At 48.4% G+C, this 18,378-nt stretch overlaps 1 protein-coding gene across 5 annotated transcripts in view; it reads left to right on the top strand.

Moving 5' to 3' along the window:
• Window positions 1–18,378, top strand: part of Nipped-A (Transcription-associated protein Nipped-A) — a 991,444-nt gene that overhangs the window by 73,603 nt on the left and 899,463 nt on the right. For all 5 annotated transcript variants that reach the window (XM_075869412.1, XM_075869408.1, XM_075869400.1 and 2 more), the window contains exon 6: window positions 16,004–16,087. In XM_075869412.1, coding sequence (XP_075725527.1) covers window positions 16,004–16,087 — 84 coding nt within the window. The remainder of the gene's footprint in view (window positions 1–16,003; window positions 16,088–18,378) is intronic.

The raw sequence follows: 18,378 nt of genomic DNA, 5'->3' as shown, positions 1-18,378 counted from the left end.
TTCACCCCTAATAGGTATGCTTCACTTGAGTGCTCACGTGGGCAGCTAAAAATGCGCTGAAATGAAGGGCACTAATTTTTTAACAAGTTTAGTGGGAATTTCATTTGGTCTGGCAACAAGTGCTTCATCTGCCGTGTCAATGTTTAGCCGCAGGTAAAAGTACTTTGCGGGTGCTTCTTGTACGTGTTATTTGCACATGTTGTTTGCAGAGTTTCAAAAAGTATTATGGTTTAGCCATTGGAAGAAATATAGGCAGCTTAGAGGACATGCGAAAGGCTGTCTGGGCCACATATTTCCACATGGCATCAAGGGATACCAATCCATCCCACGACCTTTGTCTGAAGGACGCTGATACCTGGGGCAAATTCAACAAAACCCAGTTCAGTGGTCAACCATACTTTCTCAATGATTACCTTCCGGCATCTGTTCTTGAGGCTGTTAAGCCAATTGATGAGCAACTAGTTATTCCTGAATCACTTGCAAAATGTCTCCCAGGAAAAAAAATCAAAACCCTAACGAGTCATTCAACAGTGTCGTGTGGGAGTGCACTCCAAAAAACATGTTTCTCGGACACGTAGCGCTGAAAATATGCAGTATTGACGCTGTTATCACCTTTAATGATGGCAATATAGCTCGTGTGAATGTACTGAACTTGTTTGGAATTTTGCCAGGCCGCTACACAGTGCAGAGACTATACGCACTTGACCTGCGTCGACAGTACTTCGCTGACAGGGCTGTGAAGCAGGCGACACAGGAGGCCAGCCAGGCCACATGCCTCAACTCAAAAAGAAAAAGCGATATTGGTGATGAGTAGAGACCGGATTATAGGCAAATGCCTATTGTGTTCCTTGCATATCTATCATGCCATTTTGATATATGAGCATGAATTAGTGGTTAAGAAGGGCATTTATGGTGTTTTTATAGTGCCTATAAATGCCTATTTTGGGTGTTCGTGCCTAAATCTCTATAAGTGCTTATAAATGCCTATTTTCCAAATGAGCGCCTATATGAGCGCTATTCAAGCCCAAATTTTGTTTTCGAGCGTGGTGTGAAGCAAATAATAATGTAAAAGAGGCAACATTGACATTTCCAAACACAATGAGGTTCAACGAACACAAAGCTGACATGCTGCGAGTAATTGGAGGAGGAGCATGATGATTGCGAAAGTCTCTATTTCTGCAGCCTTAAGTGGAAGCACGTCTCGGCGTCTGCAGGGAAGGAGGAGGGAGAATTAAAGATGGGGTAATAAAATAAAACTAACATCTGTGGCCGAGGACGCGGCGGCCGCCTTCTAAACACAGCTGTCCAGTGCCCTGAAAGAACTGAAGAACCACCCTGAAATCCTGGTATTGCGGTGGGAAAGGAAGGGTGGGTTTTTCTGGGCAGCCGCGGGTAGCTCGGAAACGAATGAAAAACCATGAAGGGCCGGCCACTCATGGAATGTCTTGTTGATTCAAAGGTGGTGAAGGTCGCCAAACCGTTATACATTCTACAGTGAAGCCAGAGACAGGCACCGGGATGTTTACAATCAATGGTGTATTTAGCATTCATTCATCATATGCTTGAATACGCTTGTTCTGTATGAGATCCCTTGTCATATGTCTTTAAGTGACAAACATGGCAAAATACAGTACAGGGCTTAGATGTTTGCCCTAACCCATTACTCAAAACTGATAGCTGTAATAATATGAAAAATGAACCAGAATGGGAATTACCATCATCGCGTCGAATTAAACTGCTGTTAAAGCTACTATGTCAAGCATTTCATGGTAAAACTCGCATTCGAAAATGAAAGTACTTGAACAGTTCTCTTTGCGCAGGGGTAATTAAGACTGCAGAATGTCGTATCAGATATAATGTTTGTATTAATTCATTTTTGTTAGTTTCATGTGTTGGGGGTCCGTGCTATGTACGGCTAACGCGGCAGCCTATCTAATGTTTCAGCCGCACACAGTCCTACCGTGCACAATTAACGTCCCCTATTTGTAGCTCGTCTCATGCAGCTACACGGGTTCGGGCGAATAAGGCAACAGGCTAGGTCAAGAAAACGACACTTTATTGCTAGGCGTTGCAATAGTGCGCAAATGTCTCGAGGAGATAGTACAGAAAACAAGGGTAGACTCTTCCTCCTTGGTCAATGTTGTCCTCGGCTTGCAGGGGGGCTGCGGGTCGACCTCCTCCTTCCAAGGCAAGTGTCAGAGAGAGCATGCGGCCGTTCGCACGCCAGTTTTGTCCCCTGCCCTGGCTTCCCTCTGCCTGACGAGAATAATACCTTTTCCCGCTGAGGGAGGGGAAACTCATTCCGCGTGCCGGGAAAAGGGGAATCGCGAGCGCCGGCTGTGGGGGTATTCTCGCAACTAGGCTTTCGCGCTGCTGTAAAAAGGGAAAGGGAGGTTAGGGGCACATGCTCCCTCCCACATCTTCCCCCCCCTTAAAGAGGCCCCTGAATGACGGAGACTGCAACATGAGAATATTTTGTTATTCATTATCGAGGAAGGCGAGGATGGAGGGTCCAAATCCGTGCCCCCCTGTGGTTGGCCCTCTGTCGTGGGTGCCGCCGGTGCCCCCCCACTTGTCGTCGCTGCATTCAAAGTAGCCACCACCACTGCTGCCGTGCCCATTTGCGTCATGGCCAGTCGTCGCCGCCCCTGTCACCACCTCCGTCGTAGTGCACTGCTGTCGCCTTCGCCCCCGTTACTGCTCCCTGGATTCGGTGCCGGTATCAATCTGGCCCGGACCTCGCCCCATTGACTCCTGACACTCGGGTTGTTGGGGGCGGTCCCGTTCAGCACTGGCTCAGACCGCCCTCTCCAACATGGTCTGGGCTGCCGCATCGGGTCACAGCTCCACTGGTCTGGCCGGCTCGATGTGTCATCTTCAGCGTGCCTCGCTATGGCCTCGAGGTAGCAGAGGCCATACGGGTGTCCGGACAACCGTGGGTCGGCTAGGTAGGCTTGTGTTTGTGACAGCGGCTTCGAGGCGGCTGGCTCTCCCGACGGGGCTGGCGGCTGGTCACCCACACGCCTATTGCGTAAAGGCCCGATGATGAGGGCGATAGGGTAGATTGGAAGTGGCGTTGCTTGGTTGGGTGGGGCCGCAACGACGACATGGATGATGTTGGGGGTGATCCGGCGAGAGGAGCGCTTTCCTCTCCGAGCTGTTCTGGCGGCACCTCTTTCTTTTTCGACTCTCCATCTGCTGGGTGAAAGAAAAAAAGAACAGGTTAACAATCGCACATGTATTGCACGCGAACCCTGTGAGGATCTGAGGTGCGTCCGCGACCATTTCGTGGGCATTCCGCCGCATGGCCACACCCTTTGCTTTTTTTGCTCTGGTAACGGCGCGTGGCGATAGATGGCGCCACGTGCGGGCGCTACACGTGTTACATGCGCGCTGAAGGAGTTCTCTTTCCTCCGTGGTCGGCACCGGGTAAGCACGTGTTTCCTACGTCCGCGTCCCCTTTGGGAATCGCCGGACTGTAGCCTGCCTGGGGTGGCCTTTGGCACCTCGGCAGGCTTGTTTACTTGAGTGCTAGCTTCAGTACCGTACGCTAAGCCCACAGCGGTGCCTAGTGCTTGAAGTGGTCGTACCACAGTGAGCCGCACTTGCCCTAGGCCTACGCGTACGAGGTTAGCCCTAACACTCGCGACCAGGTCCAGTGGCCATCGTGAAAGTGCGCAGCATTACCGCGAGGGACCTTTTCCTGACTGGCGTGTCAAAGCTCGCCATTGCCTGCTGTGACGTGTTCGCGGTTTCACCTTTTTGTGAACGACCGCGTGCGGGTCCCTTTGCTCCTCGCGTCCCGGGAGCAGACGTTGTACTGTTGTTCGGGGTGCCGCCAAAGGCAATAAAGTGTTGTGTATTTTTGTATTGGAACACTGTCTGTTTTGTCGCACCGCGCTAAACGCCTTATTAGTTGAGTGCGCGCGGAGCGGTGCGCTACACGCGAGTAGGTGACAGAGTTGCGACCCTGTGGCTCGCTAAGCGTGAACCCGTGGTGTCGATCATCCGCTTCGGTGAATAGCAGGATCACCATAACCCTTGCACTTCGCGTTATCGAACGCAGCCTACCGTGCATAGTTGTCTTCGCCGGTTACGCAAGAAGTAACGCAGTTCTGGGCTGCTCACTCGATGTCGAGGGATATCATTCGCCGCGCGCGGCTTGGAGAAGGACCGGTTGTAGTCCTCATGCTTCTCCCGTGCCACGTAGCGTTTCAAGTCACATATGTGTACCGGTGCACCATTTGGTTTGCCTTTCATGTTCGCGAGCTGATAAACAAGCGAAAAAACTTTCTCTTGCACTCGGTACGGCCCGGGCCATTTCGGTGCCAGAGTGGCAGCAAACTGTTTACCAGCATTGCTGAGAACATGATGACGCCACAACACTAGATCGTCCACTTCTTAGCGTGTGGTCGTACTGCGCCTTCTGTTGTGCCCTAGCAGTGTCGAGATTATACCGAACTTTATGTAAAGCTTTCGCCAGCTTCTCGCCCAGCTGCGTTGCGTATTCAGCGCACGCTGATGTCACCACTGGCACTCCATTGCGATCCGCAAGTAGACTCTCCATCGGATTCAGCAGTTCTCTCCCCAGGTTCAGAGAAGAAGGCGCATACCCAGTCGATCGGTTCACGGTCGATCGCAATGCAAAACCTATCTCTGGAAGGTAGGTATTTCAGTCCCTATGTCTTTCAGCTAACACAACAAGCATGTGCTCGATGTTGCGATTGATTCGCTCTGTGGGATTAAACTGAGGATGGTTGGTGGTTGTTTTATGGTGCTTGGTGCCCAACGTGGCGCATGTGTCAACAAACACAATCGCAGTGAAATAAGATGCGTTGTCTGTAATCAACTGCTCAGGGAACTTGAACCTGGTGAAAACCTCCAACTTTTCTAAAATCACTCGAGCCGTCAACTTCCTAAATGGAAAAAGTTCAACCCATTTAATGAAGTGATCCGTGACCACCAGCAAGAACTTGTTTCTGCTAGAAGTTGTGGGGTACGAGCTCATTAGGTCACATGCGCGATTTGCCAGGGAGTCTGACTGTTAATTGGGTGCATGAGGCTGGGCGGACGTCTGCCTCGTGGCTTGACACTTTGGCACACACGACATGAACGAACGTAGGGAATCACATCCCGTTTGACACCTGGCCAGTTAGCGAGGCGACACAAGTTAGCGTAAGTCTTGGGGCCGCTCGCATGCCCATCAATGCACGAGTCATGAAAGTAGTGACGAAGTGCTCCTCTCAACGCGCGCGGTATTACGACTTTGAATGACTCACTTGTGTCATCGTCGGATGGGATGTACCTCAGCAGGATGCCATCAGAACCCAGCAGATATGAATCCAGCGCGCTCTCAGCGCTACCAGCTGTTGCTGAGCGCTCCGCGCCGGCAGACATACCAGCTTCTCCCTTGTGCGTGGTGACCTCACTACTAAGCGACTCCCGGAGCCCGTCGAACACCTATTGACAAAATGGATCTTTCTGCTGAGCTTTTAACACTACCCTTCTGCTGAAAAAAATCCCTGCGCTTACGACATCTTCTACGTGGTTCAAGCTCTTACCTCGAACTAAGGTTTGCTCTGCTGTTTGCGTTAGCGCGAGTGTCTCGCTCTCTGTACGTTCCGAACTAGTCGCGTGACTTGCCTCGTGTCAGACTGGAGCACGCAATAGTGCGTTGGGCGTGGCATTGTTCTTACACTTTCGGTAGCGAACGGTGAAGTCGTAAAACTGCAGAAGCAATGCCCAATGTGCCAGGCGGCCACTCGGTTCGTTCAAGCGCCTCAACGTGCGAGCGCCATGTGGTCAGTCTCGATCATGAACGCAACTCCGTGTATGTAAAAGTCAAACTTACAGAGAGCAAAAACTATTGCCAGACACTCTTTCTCGGTTACCGAGTAGTTTATCTCTGCCAGCGTCATCGTACGGCTCTCGAACGCAATCTGTCGGAGGGAGCCTCCATGCTGCAAAAGCGGAATCGCTCCTAAGCCCAGGTCGCTTGCATCTGTGTGAATCACAAACTCCCTGTTCAAATCGCGTAGTTGCAGCGGAGTCGTGTTGGCCAGCAACTTCGTGAGGCGACGCAATGCGGCCTCCTGCTCTTGGCTCCACGCCCAATGCTCGCCTTTCTTCAAGAGTTTCGTCAAAGGCGCCTGCCCTGCCGCACAGTCTGGAATGAATTGGAGATAAAAGTTCACCATCCCCAGAAAGTGCCTGAGCTCACCGATATTATTCGGCGATGGAAAGCTGACTATCGCTTCAAGCTTACCTTATCCAGCGAAATGCGACCCTCTGCAAGCGTAAATCTCAATAATGTTATTTGGGTCGCCGCTATCTGAGCTTTGTTTGGGTTCAGAGGGATGCCCGCAGACCTCAGCTTTTCTAGAACGTGTCTCAAGTGGCGCAAGTGCTCACCGAACGATTTCGAGTAAACCATTATGTCGTCTAGATATGCGAGTGCGTGCTGCGACATTGCATCTCCCAAAACATAGTCCATTAGCCTCTGATACGTAGCGGGAGCTCCCATCTAGCCGAAAGACATTCTTCTGAATACGAAAAGTCCCCTGTGGCACGTGAAAGCAGACTTCTCTTTATCCTGCTGGTCCATCTCAATCTGAAAATATCCATGGCTAGCATCGAGCGTAGCGAAGTGCTTCGTCCCGCCTAGGTTGGATACTAGGGATGAAATGGAGGGTAAGGGGTACCCGTTGTAGTGACACGTATCCCGAAGGAGTATGGCCACTAGTGGGTCCGGTCTTAGCGAGCCGCTGGGCGCGCATTAACGGTCGCCATGGCGAGAACACAGTACTGCTCAAGGTCGCAACACTTTATTGTTTGTGGCAACACTAAAACGCAGTACAGCATGTTGCAATAGCATGGCGGGAAAGCAAATGGGCTTACCCACGCCACGGGCGCAAAGTACCACACAGGGTGCCACGAGCACGTCTCTGTGGTAAAAGTGATTTACGGAGACACCGGGACCAAGGCCCGGTTACTCGAGCGAGGGTAAAGGTGCTCGTGTTGGCTTCAGAAAGATACGGGTCGGCGTAGCCTGGCCACGCACTAGGAACCCGCACAACTCTTCGACCTAGCGTTCTGAAGGGGGGGGGGGGGGCGACGTAAGGTAAGCGTTCGCAGCGGGCACAAGACGCTGTTGGCGAAGTCCGAACGAGCCCCATAGAGCTGACGGATGGAAAAGTGTGCTTACCCCCATGTCGTTCCCGGAGAAGTCTCCCTCTATGCTCGACGCGCGCGCGCAAATCCTTTCGGGAGACTCTGCACGCGGCGCCACAGTCGACATCCGCTATCGGGTGAAAGGGGTTCACTTTGCTCTCCCAGCGCAGCAGACAGCAGAGGAGGGGAGTCATGTTGGGACATGAGAACGGCAGAAAAGGTGGCAGAGCCCACGGAAAGGCAGCGGGCTAGCCTCAGTTCCCACAGCATCCTTCTTCGTAACCTCATTCAGCTTGCGGTAGTGTACACAAAGGCGATACGTATTGTCTTTCTTTGGAACTAGAGCTACTGGAAAAACCCATGGGCTGTTTGACCTCTCAACTATGCCTGTGTTGATGAGTTCGTCTGAGGCGGCGTCAAGTGCTTTCCGCTTAGCCAAGCTGATCTGTCGGAGGTTGCATTTCCAAGGTCACGCATCACACGTGTCAATTCTGTGCTCGAGTAGCGTAGTGCAGCCGGGACGGTCAGTAAACTATGCGTCATACTCGTACGACAGTGACGACAGCTGCGCTCGTTTCCCTTCTAGTAGGTTCTGTACTTCTACCAAAAGCGGGTGCACTGACTTTACCTGCAGCGCAGCACATTGTTCCGGCGGGGTGGTTATTCGCTTCTCGTCGCGCTTCCCTCCTCGTGTACTCGCGCACCTCCCTGCGATTGGCATGCCTTTGTCAATGCGGGGGCCTTCGAGCAAAGCTTTAGCGCATCTCCGTTGCGCTCGCAGTAACCGCCGTTTGCAATGTCAATTACAATACCCGACTTCATGAGAAAATCTCGTCCCAGGATTAGAGACATTGACAGCCCAGGAAGATTCACGAAATGCTGTCGCCTCACGCGTTTATCACTAGCCTAGCCGTGCCGCTCGATTGTGCTGTGCGTGTAGCAAGGCGGAAAATGGTATTGCTATATCTCAAGCGGATATCGTTCTTGCGCAGATGGTGCAACACGTCGCCGCTGAAGAAAAAAGCGCTTGCCCCAGTATCCAAAAGTGCTACGAACTTCTTTCGAGCCATCATTAACTGGATTATAGCAGTGCGGGCAATTCTGCGGCCTCACCTGCACGACAGACTGGCGGTGCAAGTGATCCAAACGCATCGGTGAAATTGCTCATCGCTGCGCAGGGTGCGATGTGGATCACCGGTGGGGCCGTCCGTTTCCCGAACTGTGAGTTATCTCCTGACCCGGTGTGCGGTCGCATTCGCGGACGGATGTGCCTGGGCGCGCCGCACCGATAGCAAAGACCGCGGACACCGTGCCGGCCCAATCGTAAGTCGGCTCGATCAGGTGGTCCTTGCTCAGGGGGTCGCCGCTCATTAGGCCTCGTGCCGACCGCGTGCTTCTGCCTTCGAATGTTACGCGCAAGGGCGGCGTGGGCTTTAAGGAGCGCGTAAGTGTAGGTGTCTAAAGCGCAGTCTGACAGCTCCCAAATGCGCGGTAAACTGCCGCGCCGCCATTCCAGCGAGGCTCGATTGACTGCGCTGCGGGCGGAGGAGGGCGATACGATTGCGCAGCGAGGATGTCCCCTTGGATGTGCTTCGCCTCGGTGGCGAGCTCTTTTAGGTCTGCGAACTTGCATTTCCTGAAGTGCACCGCAAAAGTCGGGTGCGCTTGTCGCGTAACTCGCTTGACCTTTTCTGCATTGGTGGCGTGAGGGTTAGTGAGACGATACAGTTCGTCCATTGTCCGTACATACTCAAGCAAGGATTCGCCCGGATGCTAGGTACGTAGCTGCAATTCCCTCCGCAAACGCCTCTCATGATTAGCTGGTAGGAATTCGCCGCCGAAGCTGTCGCAGAACTCTTCTATTGTGCGGGCGTGATGTCCGATTAGTTGGAACCACCGGACCGCTTGCGCCGTGAGCGACAATGGGACCACGGGCTCGAGAAGTTCTGCGTCAGAAAGCCCCGTCGCTTGCTGATAATGGAGCGACCGGTCCAGATACTCGTTGGCGCTCTTGCAGTTGTGGTAACCCATGTAGGTAGGTATGCCTAACTTGACACGTGGTCGCACAGTCTGCACGGGGGCCTGCACTGTGTTCTGCAGGGCGCTCGCGAGGCTTTGCATAACTGACATCGCATTCTGTAAGAGTACCTCGCTCAAGGGCATACTGCTGCTCGCGGATTCGCCTACAGTTGCGGCGCCTGTCGGAGCAACTTGTGGCGGCGCCGCTCTGTTTGCGTCGCGAGATGCCGGAGCGCCATCCATGACGTTTTCCGTCGTAGGCCTAATTTCTGCTAACGCGGTCTCTGCACCGTCCTGATCATTTCGCGTGAAATGACCAAAATAGGGGGTCCGTCCTATGTACGGCTGACGCAGCGGCCTATTGTCACGGGGATATGACGTGGACGAATGGAGCACTCTGCGAGTCGAATAATAAATTGTTTATTTGGGCGAACCTGTGCCCAGTAAACGGAAAGTCTGACTACAGTAGCAGTCTTGGACTGATAGTGGCGAACGGAGCGTCGGCCGTCGGTCAACAACTGACAAGCGGCAAAGTGCGTCGGCATTTATACTTTTGCCATCGAATGTTCTAGCGTTATCGCTGGCGGTGACGTAGGTTCTAGAATAATCTGTACAGTTCGTGGAGTGGGCGTGATCTTATCGAAATGATCTACTACAGTCCTGAAGCTTCTCAAAAACTGCAGGCGCGGTTTGCGCTGAGAATTGTGTAATGTATCGGGGTGATAGCAACACTTGAGAAATGGAACGTGGCATTGCCCCCTTCTGAAAAAGTCATCGTCCCGATGCTTTAACTAAAGATGAAGGTACATCAATAATGCTAGAAAGTACAATGAATGAACTAAGTTACAGCGTTAATAAAAAAGAAACACTGTTTCAGTCTGTTAACGCACATCAAACGGCTTGAGGCGCGCGACATGGACTACTTCAGGTCGGGATCGGCGTCGTTGAGAGTTCGTGATGCCGTCGGGGACAACTTCGTAATCAAGTGCGCCGAGATGTCGAACCACCCTGTACGTTCCAAAGTACCGTTGCAGAAGCTTTCCACTGAGTCCAGGTCGGCGTACCGGCGTCCACACCCAAACATAATCACCGGGCTAGTATTCCACGAAGCGTCGTCGAAGATTGTAATGGCGGCTGCGTGTCGTCTGTTGATTCTTGATACGGAGACGTGCGAGTTGTCGGGCTTCTTCGGCACGTTGAAGGTACTCACTCACATTGAGGTTTTCTTCGTTGGTGACGTTGGGTAACATGGCATCGAGCGTCGTTGCTGGGCTCCTTCCGTAGACCAACTTGTATGGAGATATCTGCGTCGTCTCCTGCACCGCCATGTCTCCTGTCCCAAAAACGACTTTCTCGTTTGTTTCGGCCGGATGTGGGCTCGTGCATGCCGCAGTTCATTGCAAGGTGGCAATATGCATCCAATTATTTCTTTGCATTTTTGCGCATATCGTATAAAAAAAAAAGGATACCATCGTGTGCAGTTCTAAAATATTTTGTGCTGCTCTGTAGTCAGGACAAAGACATGCTCCGGGAGCCTTCTTGCTGTTATAAGAAGCTCTGCAGCCAGTGCTAGCACACCGCGCCCTAGTGAAGTATTCACCACGCACATATCCAGAGTAACTATAAAACTGGGCACAAAGGTCAGAAGCTACACGCACTTGCGGCAGAGGAAACAACTTGAGGATGTAAACAAAATGAACCCATGAACAACTTCTGATGCCTCAGGCTGACGCAAAACATTGTCACCTTAAAACTTGAAGCTGGGGTGATCTTTGAACTTTAAGCGAGTCCTCACTCAATTCAGGACGAACCCATTTATAACAGACACTGATATAAGAGACAAATGGGTATAAGAGACAGCAGTATGCATACAGTAAAATACGGGGGGATAGGAAAATGCGTATGAGGTAGCCTGCTTATAAGAGACATCTTGTATAAAAGACAAGAATTGCTGCCTGGAGCATGCCTCTTATATAGGGGTTTAGCTGTACTGGAAAGTGCTGGGTGCACGAGAAATAAATGTAACATGCCGAAATTGATGATCCAGAAGCATCGATTACCGGTGATCGATTTGAATAGGCGTGGTAACGAGAGAGTTAAAAAGCACACTACAGGCACCCTGCGATGACTGTGCAGCTTGCGATGGCCGAATCGGTCAATAGCTGTAAGCCGCATTAATGTCTTGAACCTCATTGCACTAATGGCATCATTTCTTGAAGGGAGAATGGTTGATTTCTTGCCGACTGCAATACTCTATTGTAAATTCCGTGCCAGGTTTTTGCGCTGTATAGCAACTTGCCCACCTTGCAGGAAATCTTGTCGGGGTAGGCATTGGAACGTGGTTTTAAAAGGGTACTGGCCCCTTTTTTTCAAAGGCACGTTTTCTCTGCCATACGAATCTTCCGTATACAGATAGTTTCCTAAAATTAACTAGAGGGTACTCTGGCTGGATCATTCAGCGACCATGGGAATGATGGATAGTACAAGGATTTGCCTAGTCTTCATACTTGCGGGTGGCGAATCGCACTTTTGGCTTCGTATATTGCTGTGTTTCTGTTTTCTTCTGAAGGAAAGAACGAACCCTTTTGGACTTTGTGACCAGATTTCAAATATTAAGCCTAAAGGATTAAGGTGGTGAAGCGTAACCGTTGAACACTCGCTGATTTTCATTTCGTGACAGAACAGCTCCGTCACACGAACACACGCGAAGCCAGAAATACAAAGATTGGACAAATCCGCGTATTATACCCATCATTCCCATGCTCACTGAAGCACCATGTGTTGCTTCCATAGACACTAGCGCCAAAGTTTCCTTTAGTGGATGGCGCCTCTCATAATGTAATGGTGGTTTTGGGCCGTTAAACCCCACACATCAATCGATACCTTTAGTATATAGCTATGAAAACTCTATAACAAAGACGGCTCTGAGCAAGTGTGACACTTGGCAAATGTTAAGATATTTACTTTGGATATTAAAGTCAACTTCGGTGCGGTGCATCTGCCGACATTGACGCTAACTTGACGTCGGACTACAGTACTAATCCTGGTGACTTCGCGCAGCAGTCTGGAATGGTGTGATGACGTCAAGCACCAAAACACTAAAAATGGCTGCTTTTGAGTGTCGTCTTGATCATCTGCTTGGCCGTGTGCTCACCGTCATCTAGTGATTCTGTGAAGCAAGTAAGCGGAGTCTGTAACAGTATACATGCGTGCAACCACAATATACGCGCTTATGAAAGATCATAAGAATCGTTCAAAAAAGCGACGTGCAAACGAGGATATGCCACGAAAACTTGTGCATGCACATACTACCGCTTGGTGGCACTTCTCATACCATGTTGTGACGTTAAGGTTCTGTAGTTACCAAAACTAGCTTTTAAAAGTGTGCTATAATTTTTCAGGGCGCACTCATGCTTACCAGTACATTTGCTACGCTCTCAAAAACTTGGCCTATAATTTGACGCAAAAAACGATAGTGCAAAATTTTTTGTTGGTGCCCCTTTAAAACGACACAAGTGATCGCTATCCTAAACCACGAGCTTACACTTGCGAGCATGCTCCTGAGCGAGTGGTTGTGAAATCGTCACAAGTAACACGATAGTTTTGTCCGGGAGAGTTATACATATGCTGCAACATAATATAGGCCTTCCATATCCGAAGAATTAGCTAGCCCCTTTTTGAAAAGGAGTTCACATATCTGCATTCTATATGCTACCGTAAACTGTGTCCTTGATTCATTGAAATCCTTAACTGGTATTGTTTTTGTTCCCATGTTGTTCTTTGACAGTGGCACATCATCCACGCTGGGGCTATATTAAGGTGATGCGCTTTTGATAGATCGGTTGATGTACCCGGGCACTAGTAAAGAAAAAGTGGTTTTTCGTCGTTGGAGTTCCCTCCAGCCAATGGCGTCACATCACCATGTCATCGTGAAATCTTGACTGACTGCCATCATGCTGTGCTCACGAGAGGGATCACCACCACCACCACCACCGCTGTGGCGGCTGCAGCAGCAGCAGCAGCCGCCGCCGCCGCCGCCGCCGCCGCCTGACTACGTTAACCCGCTTGCCTTTTCTGGGAGTCCAGTCAGTTACCCTTAACGACCAGCAGTTATCCTGTCTACGTGCTACATGCCCGGCCCACGTTCATTTCTTCTTCTTTATTTCAGCTATGATATCCTTAACCCCCGTATGTTCCCTAATCCACTCTGCTCTCTTCTTTTCTCTTGAGGTTACACCTACCATTTTTCTTTCCATTCCTCGCTGCGTCGTCCTCAATTTAAGCTGAACCCTCTTTGTAAGTCTCCAGGTTTCTGCTTCATAGCTAAGTACTGACAAGGTACAGCTGTTATATACCTTTCTCTTGAGGGATAGTGGCAATCTACCTGTCATAATTTGAGAGTGCTTGCCAAATGTGCTCCACCCCATCTTATTCTTCTAGTTACTTCAATCTCGTGGTTTGGCTCCGCAGTTATTACCTGCCCTAAGTAGACGTAGTTTTTTACAACTTGAAGTGCACTATTACCTATCTCGAAGCGTGAGAGGGATGAGAAAACATTTTTCTTTATGCTGACGGACCTCAACCAAAATGGCTGCCTTTTGTTCTTTGTGGCAATCTACTGGCGTCGTCAGTGAGATGACGCTCTTGCAAGCTGGCTGTAGTGCAATTAATTCATATCTCAGTTTTAATTCTACAAGGAGCCCTGTTGGTGTGGTGTGTGTAGTGTTCGGTAATGACGATCGCCATGCTGTTTTGTGTTCGGCAAAAGTTCTAGTCATCATACTCTGCAGGTGTTCTTTTTAGAGCCTGAAGTGTTTTGCAATCTGCTGTTTCATGCCTCCAATACTTGTGGTGCACATTCGTTCACATGCCTTTTGTCACATGTGACAGGTGGCGATAACTGTTTGTTTTTTTTTAAGCCAATGACGTCAGTAATCACTGTTAGCAATAATGCTCTCATTGGCGACTCTAGCTGACGAAAAAATTACTTCACAGGTTATTCCAAGGGAAAAAAAAAATGAATTGAAAAATGAAAAGAAACTGATTTACCATGTGGACATGCTCACAGAGTCCAAGCACTACCTGTAGGCGCCAAGGGGTCGGCCACGATGTCATGGCGGTACGGTGATACTCTTGGCTAAGGGATCCTCTGACTAGTGGCGAGTGTCGTGTGTTCTTGTCCTCTTCGTCCCCGTGAATTTGCGCTACTACACCATATGGTTAAATGATCCTCTGACTGCAGTGATGGAAGTGCTGCTCCAATTGCTCCAAACTGCTCCAAAAGAGAAATGCTGCTCCATGCTGCTCCAAAGTGCAATATTTGCTAGTAACTGCTCCAAACCTGCTCCCGAACGGTGTTTGCAAACTAAAAAGAATGAAGTTAAACCATGGGACCATCCCGTGAGCTTAAGTGAAACCAAAACCAAGCTGTATACACACTATCATAGTAGTATGCAACTCAGTGGCGTAAATCCTGAAAAATTGCAAGGGGCGACACATACCAGGCCATGGTGGCAAATTCGTATTTTTATGAGTTTTATTTTTATTTATATCAGAATTAAATAATGCTTTTAATAAAATTGTAAAAAACAAGCACAGGGTCTGAGCTCAAGCGATTGAATTGTTATATTCAGTCTCTCTTTTTCTTTACCTTTTTGCGATTTCTTTAGTTCACACAGCTCAAGGGCATTTAATACAGGTATGCAGTAATAGATAAGGAGCCTTTTAAAATGTTGATTGTGCTATGCTTAACTGTTAGCTCAATTATATCACGTGCTCAAGCTTAATTTCAGGGGGATTGCAGGAGTCGTTAGGAACATGCATGTGCTCTGAAAATGCCAATAACAACCTTAAACTATAGCATTTTTTTCTGCTCCAAAGACGCTTAAGCCTGGTCCCAAGCACCATTTTTCCTGCTCCAAAGTCTGCTCCAAAAAGCAAAATGTCGCTTCCACCACTGTGAATGTGAAAAGCCGCATTTTTCTTCACTTGCAACCGAGTGTACTCTGCCCCTATTTGTCCCTTCTTTCTATCTTTGTGCCCTGTCTGCAGTGCAGTTTGTCAGAAGATCATGTTGAAAAAGTGTTACAGAGCCTCTATAACAGAAAAATACCTGTTTGTCTTAAGCAGATTTTTTTTTATCTTGTTTACAGAAAACCAAACCTAGTACATTGTCTCAGCCGAGCTGTATGCATATGAGTGAAGGGCGGGCAGGTGAGCTGTTTGGGTGTGAAGGGAAAGAAGGCAGGCAGGGGACGTGTAAGCATGTACACCTGTCCAGTTCAGCCAGCTCGCATCTTGCTTTCAGTTTGTTAGTTATATATAACAAGCATCAAATACATAACACTTGCATTCAGATGAGGGCCCTTGAGTATTAATACTCAAAACTGGACCCTCAGTCTAAAACTGAAACAAAAGCGAATTGAAAACAAGTGGCTGAAGATTAGCAGGTGGTTATAATAATCACATATACAAGGCCAAACAAGTAGCAACATTTCAGAGCAGTTGAAATACGAAATTAAACGATGGCAATACAATAAAATGAAAGGCGCAATGTAAAATGCAATGCAATGTTAACACACAGACACAAGTAATACGCAATGAAAGTTGGTTCGTGAAGTGTTTCAGACATGCCGAGGCATAAAAGCAAAACTAATAGGAAGAAGGGGCAGCAGTACGGTTTTTGCTGCACGCTGTTGGTGGTTGAATGCCCCAATTCTTTCGTCAGTACCCTGATCCAACATGCAGGGACTCTTATTAGGTGAGCCTAAATAAGCAGTGTCCATAATAATTGTTTTCTTCTCATTGCTTGCAGGTGGAGAATGAGGAGAACGTCTTGGTGTGCCTACGAATCATCATCGAGCTGCACAAGCAGTTTCGGCCACAGTTCAATCCAGAGGTATGTGCCACTGCATGCTGCCCAACACCGTAATATTGGGGCTCTGCTATGACATACCGAAACCGGAGAACTAGTCTGTGCATATGCCTAGCTGCACTGTGCTCTGCATGATATCCACAGCAGATCTAAGGTCAGTGTGTCTACTGTGTTATTTGCACCATACATTTGGTTTTCATTTTGGTGGGTGATTTGTTTAGCTAGTGGAGTTAAACTTGGGTTCTAAATTATGATTTACTTCAGAGTTCTTGGCACCCTTAGAAGTTGTTTTTCCAAGAACATGTTTTTACTGTTACTTCTTTGGGTAGCAGTTTACTCTAAACTTTAACACTAGGAAACTTGAGGTTTCAGCCACTGATGTTTCAGGTTCCCCCGTAGCTTTTATTAAATAGAATGCAATATCTAGTGTACAGGCCACACCTTTTGATGTTTTACTCTGTTTCACAAGCTGTTACCAGCAGGGTGAATAGGTATGTATCCGTGGTCAAAAAGCATGCATGGTCCATCTTTTAACACATATTTGCACAGCGAAATATGGTCTGTCTGTAATTTCATCATAATTGACTATGTTAACACGACTGCGTTTTTGTGGTACTTGCCACATGGCAGCACTATGTGGTGGGCTAATCACGATCTGCGTTTGTGTTGTGTGAGTTGAACCCCGCTACAACAAAACTGAAGGGGCGTGGAAGAAAATTTCGTTGAAGCGAAAATTTCGTTGTGAAATTGAAAAAATATAGCCGATCTCAACTACAAGACAAGGAATTCAAAAAGCGTCCGCTGCTTTTTATTCTATTCTAGCAGCATCACGACGCGAATCTCGCCAATGCATAGGCAGGCCATGGTGAAAAGCACGCTGGAACAGGGACTACAACCGCTTTCGTGAACGAATCAAACAGTTGCATTAACACGTTAGCACCAGCAGCTGTTCGCTGTCAAAATGCCGAGATGGCAGCAGGGTATCGTGCAGTGGTGACTTTTGCCTTATTTTATGCCATTTTTATCATCCATCGCTCGTGGCTAGCTGATTTTGTTGATAATGTGGAAGAACAGCCACTCTGATTAGTTACCACACTGGCCAAGTGAAAACAAAATGATGAGCATTGGAATCAGAAAAGGCATCATTCCGCAGATCCACCCAGCAGCTGCCCGAAGGAAACCATGAACTAAGCAGCTGAGCTTCAGCCTCGGATCTTGTACGGCTATACAGTACGCCCAATCTTTAAGGGGAGACACTGGTCTGAAATGTTTTTTTTTTTAATTTTCAGTATTTCCAGCTGAAATTTTAATAAAATATGTATTTTTCACAGCTGAAAGCAAATATGCAATTAGTTTTTTGCTATCACTTTTAGATTTTTAAATATTGACTGTTACATAAACTTGCATTCTGCCCAGCCTTTTGACATCTTCCTCATAAAATATTGCTACAAATTTGATATGACAGCATTCCATGAAGGCCAGGGAGTGCAACAAAACCATAATTTTATTTTTAGCTTCATTGGTACCAGAGTTATGGCCTTAACAAGTATACTCATTAGAAATCTGAAACTGTTGCTTAAGTTTGTTGCTAATTAAATCACTATTGCAAAAAAAAAAAATTACATTTTTTGGTTTTCTTGCACTAATCAATGTATAAGCTTTCAAATGCTGCTAGAATTATCGAAATCCGACTGCTACATCAAAAGATACTGTGGGCAATGGCTTAGGGTGTGATGAAAAATGTTGTTTTGAGAAAACGAGAAAAGAAGTTTAGGAACATGCTGAGCACCTATATTTAACAAGAAAAGGTGTGAATCGGTGTATTAATCATGTCAGAAGCCACCAGGAATGTAGTCATCATCATTCTCCTTGGTGTGCTTTCTTTTCATGGCATGCTTGAAGTTTTCAGCATGCTCATGCTTCTTCTCCGATGCCATTATTCGGTGACTGTCCTTTTCTGAGCATCTTTCAGCGGCCACAACACTCTGCTGCAGGTGCAGCTCCTTCAATATGGCGGCATCTGCTCTCCCTTTGCCAGCGTTGAACCTTGCAACAGCTTCGGCCACAGCAGCTTAAACGGTGAAAAGCGATGCGTGTTTGTTTTTGGACATGAGCGACCAGATTACAGAGTGCAGGCTCTCATTTGGGTTCTGTGTTTTGCCTCGCTGACAATGTTCCAGCAATTTCTTGTCAGAGAGGCGCGTGTAAATAGGCCGCAAGGCATCAACCACATACTCCGGCAGGTTGTAGCGATGATTCGGAGGAGTCTGCTGCTTGGCAACAGCCTTGTTGTACTTGCACCATGACTCTTCACC

This window comes from Rhipicephalus microplus, chromosome 1, assembly GCF_043290135.1.
Source record: "Rhipicephalus microplus isolate Deutch F79 chromosome 1, USDA_Rmic, whole genome shotgun sequence".
Taxonomy (NCBI): domain Eukaryota; kingdom Metazoa; phylum Arthropoda; class Arachnida; order Ixodida; family Ixodidae; genus Rhipicephalus; species Rhipicephalus microplus.
Note: the sequence above shows the minus strand (reverse complement) of the source record. Positions and strands in the feature narration are given on the sequence as shown.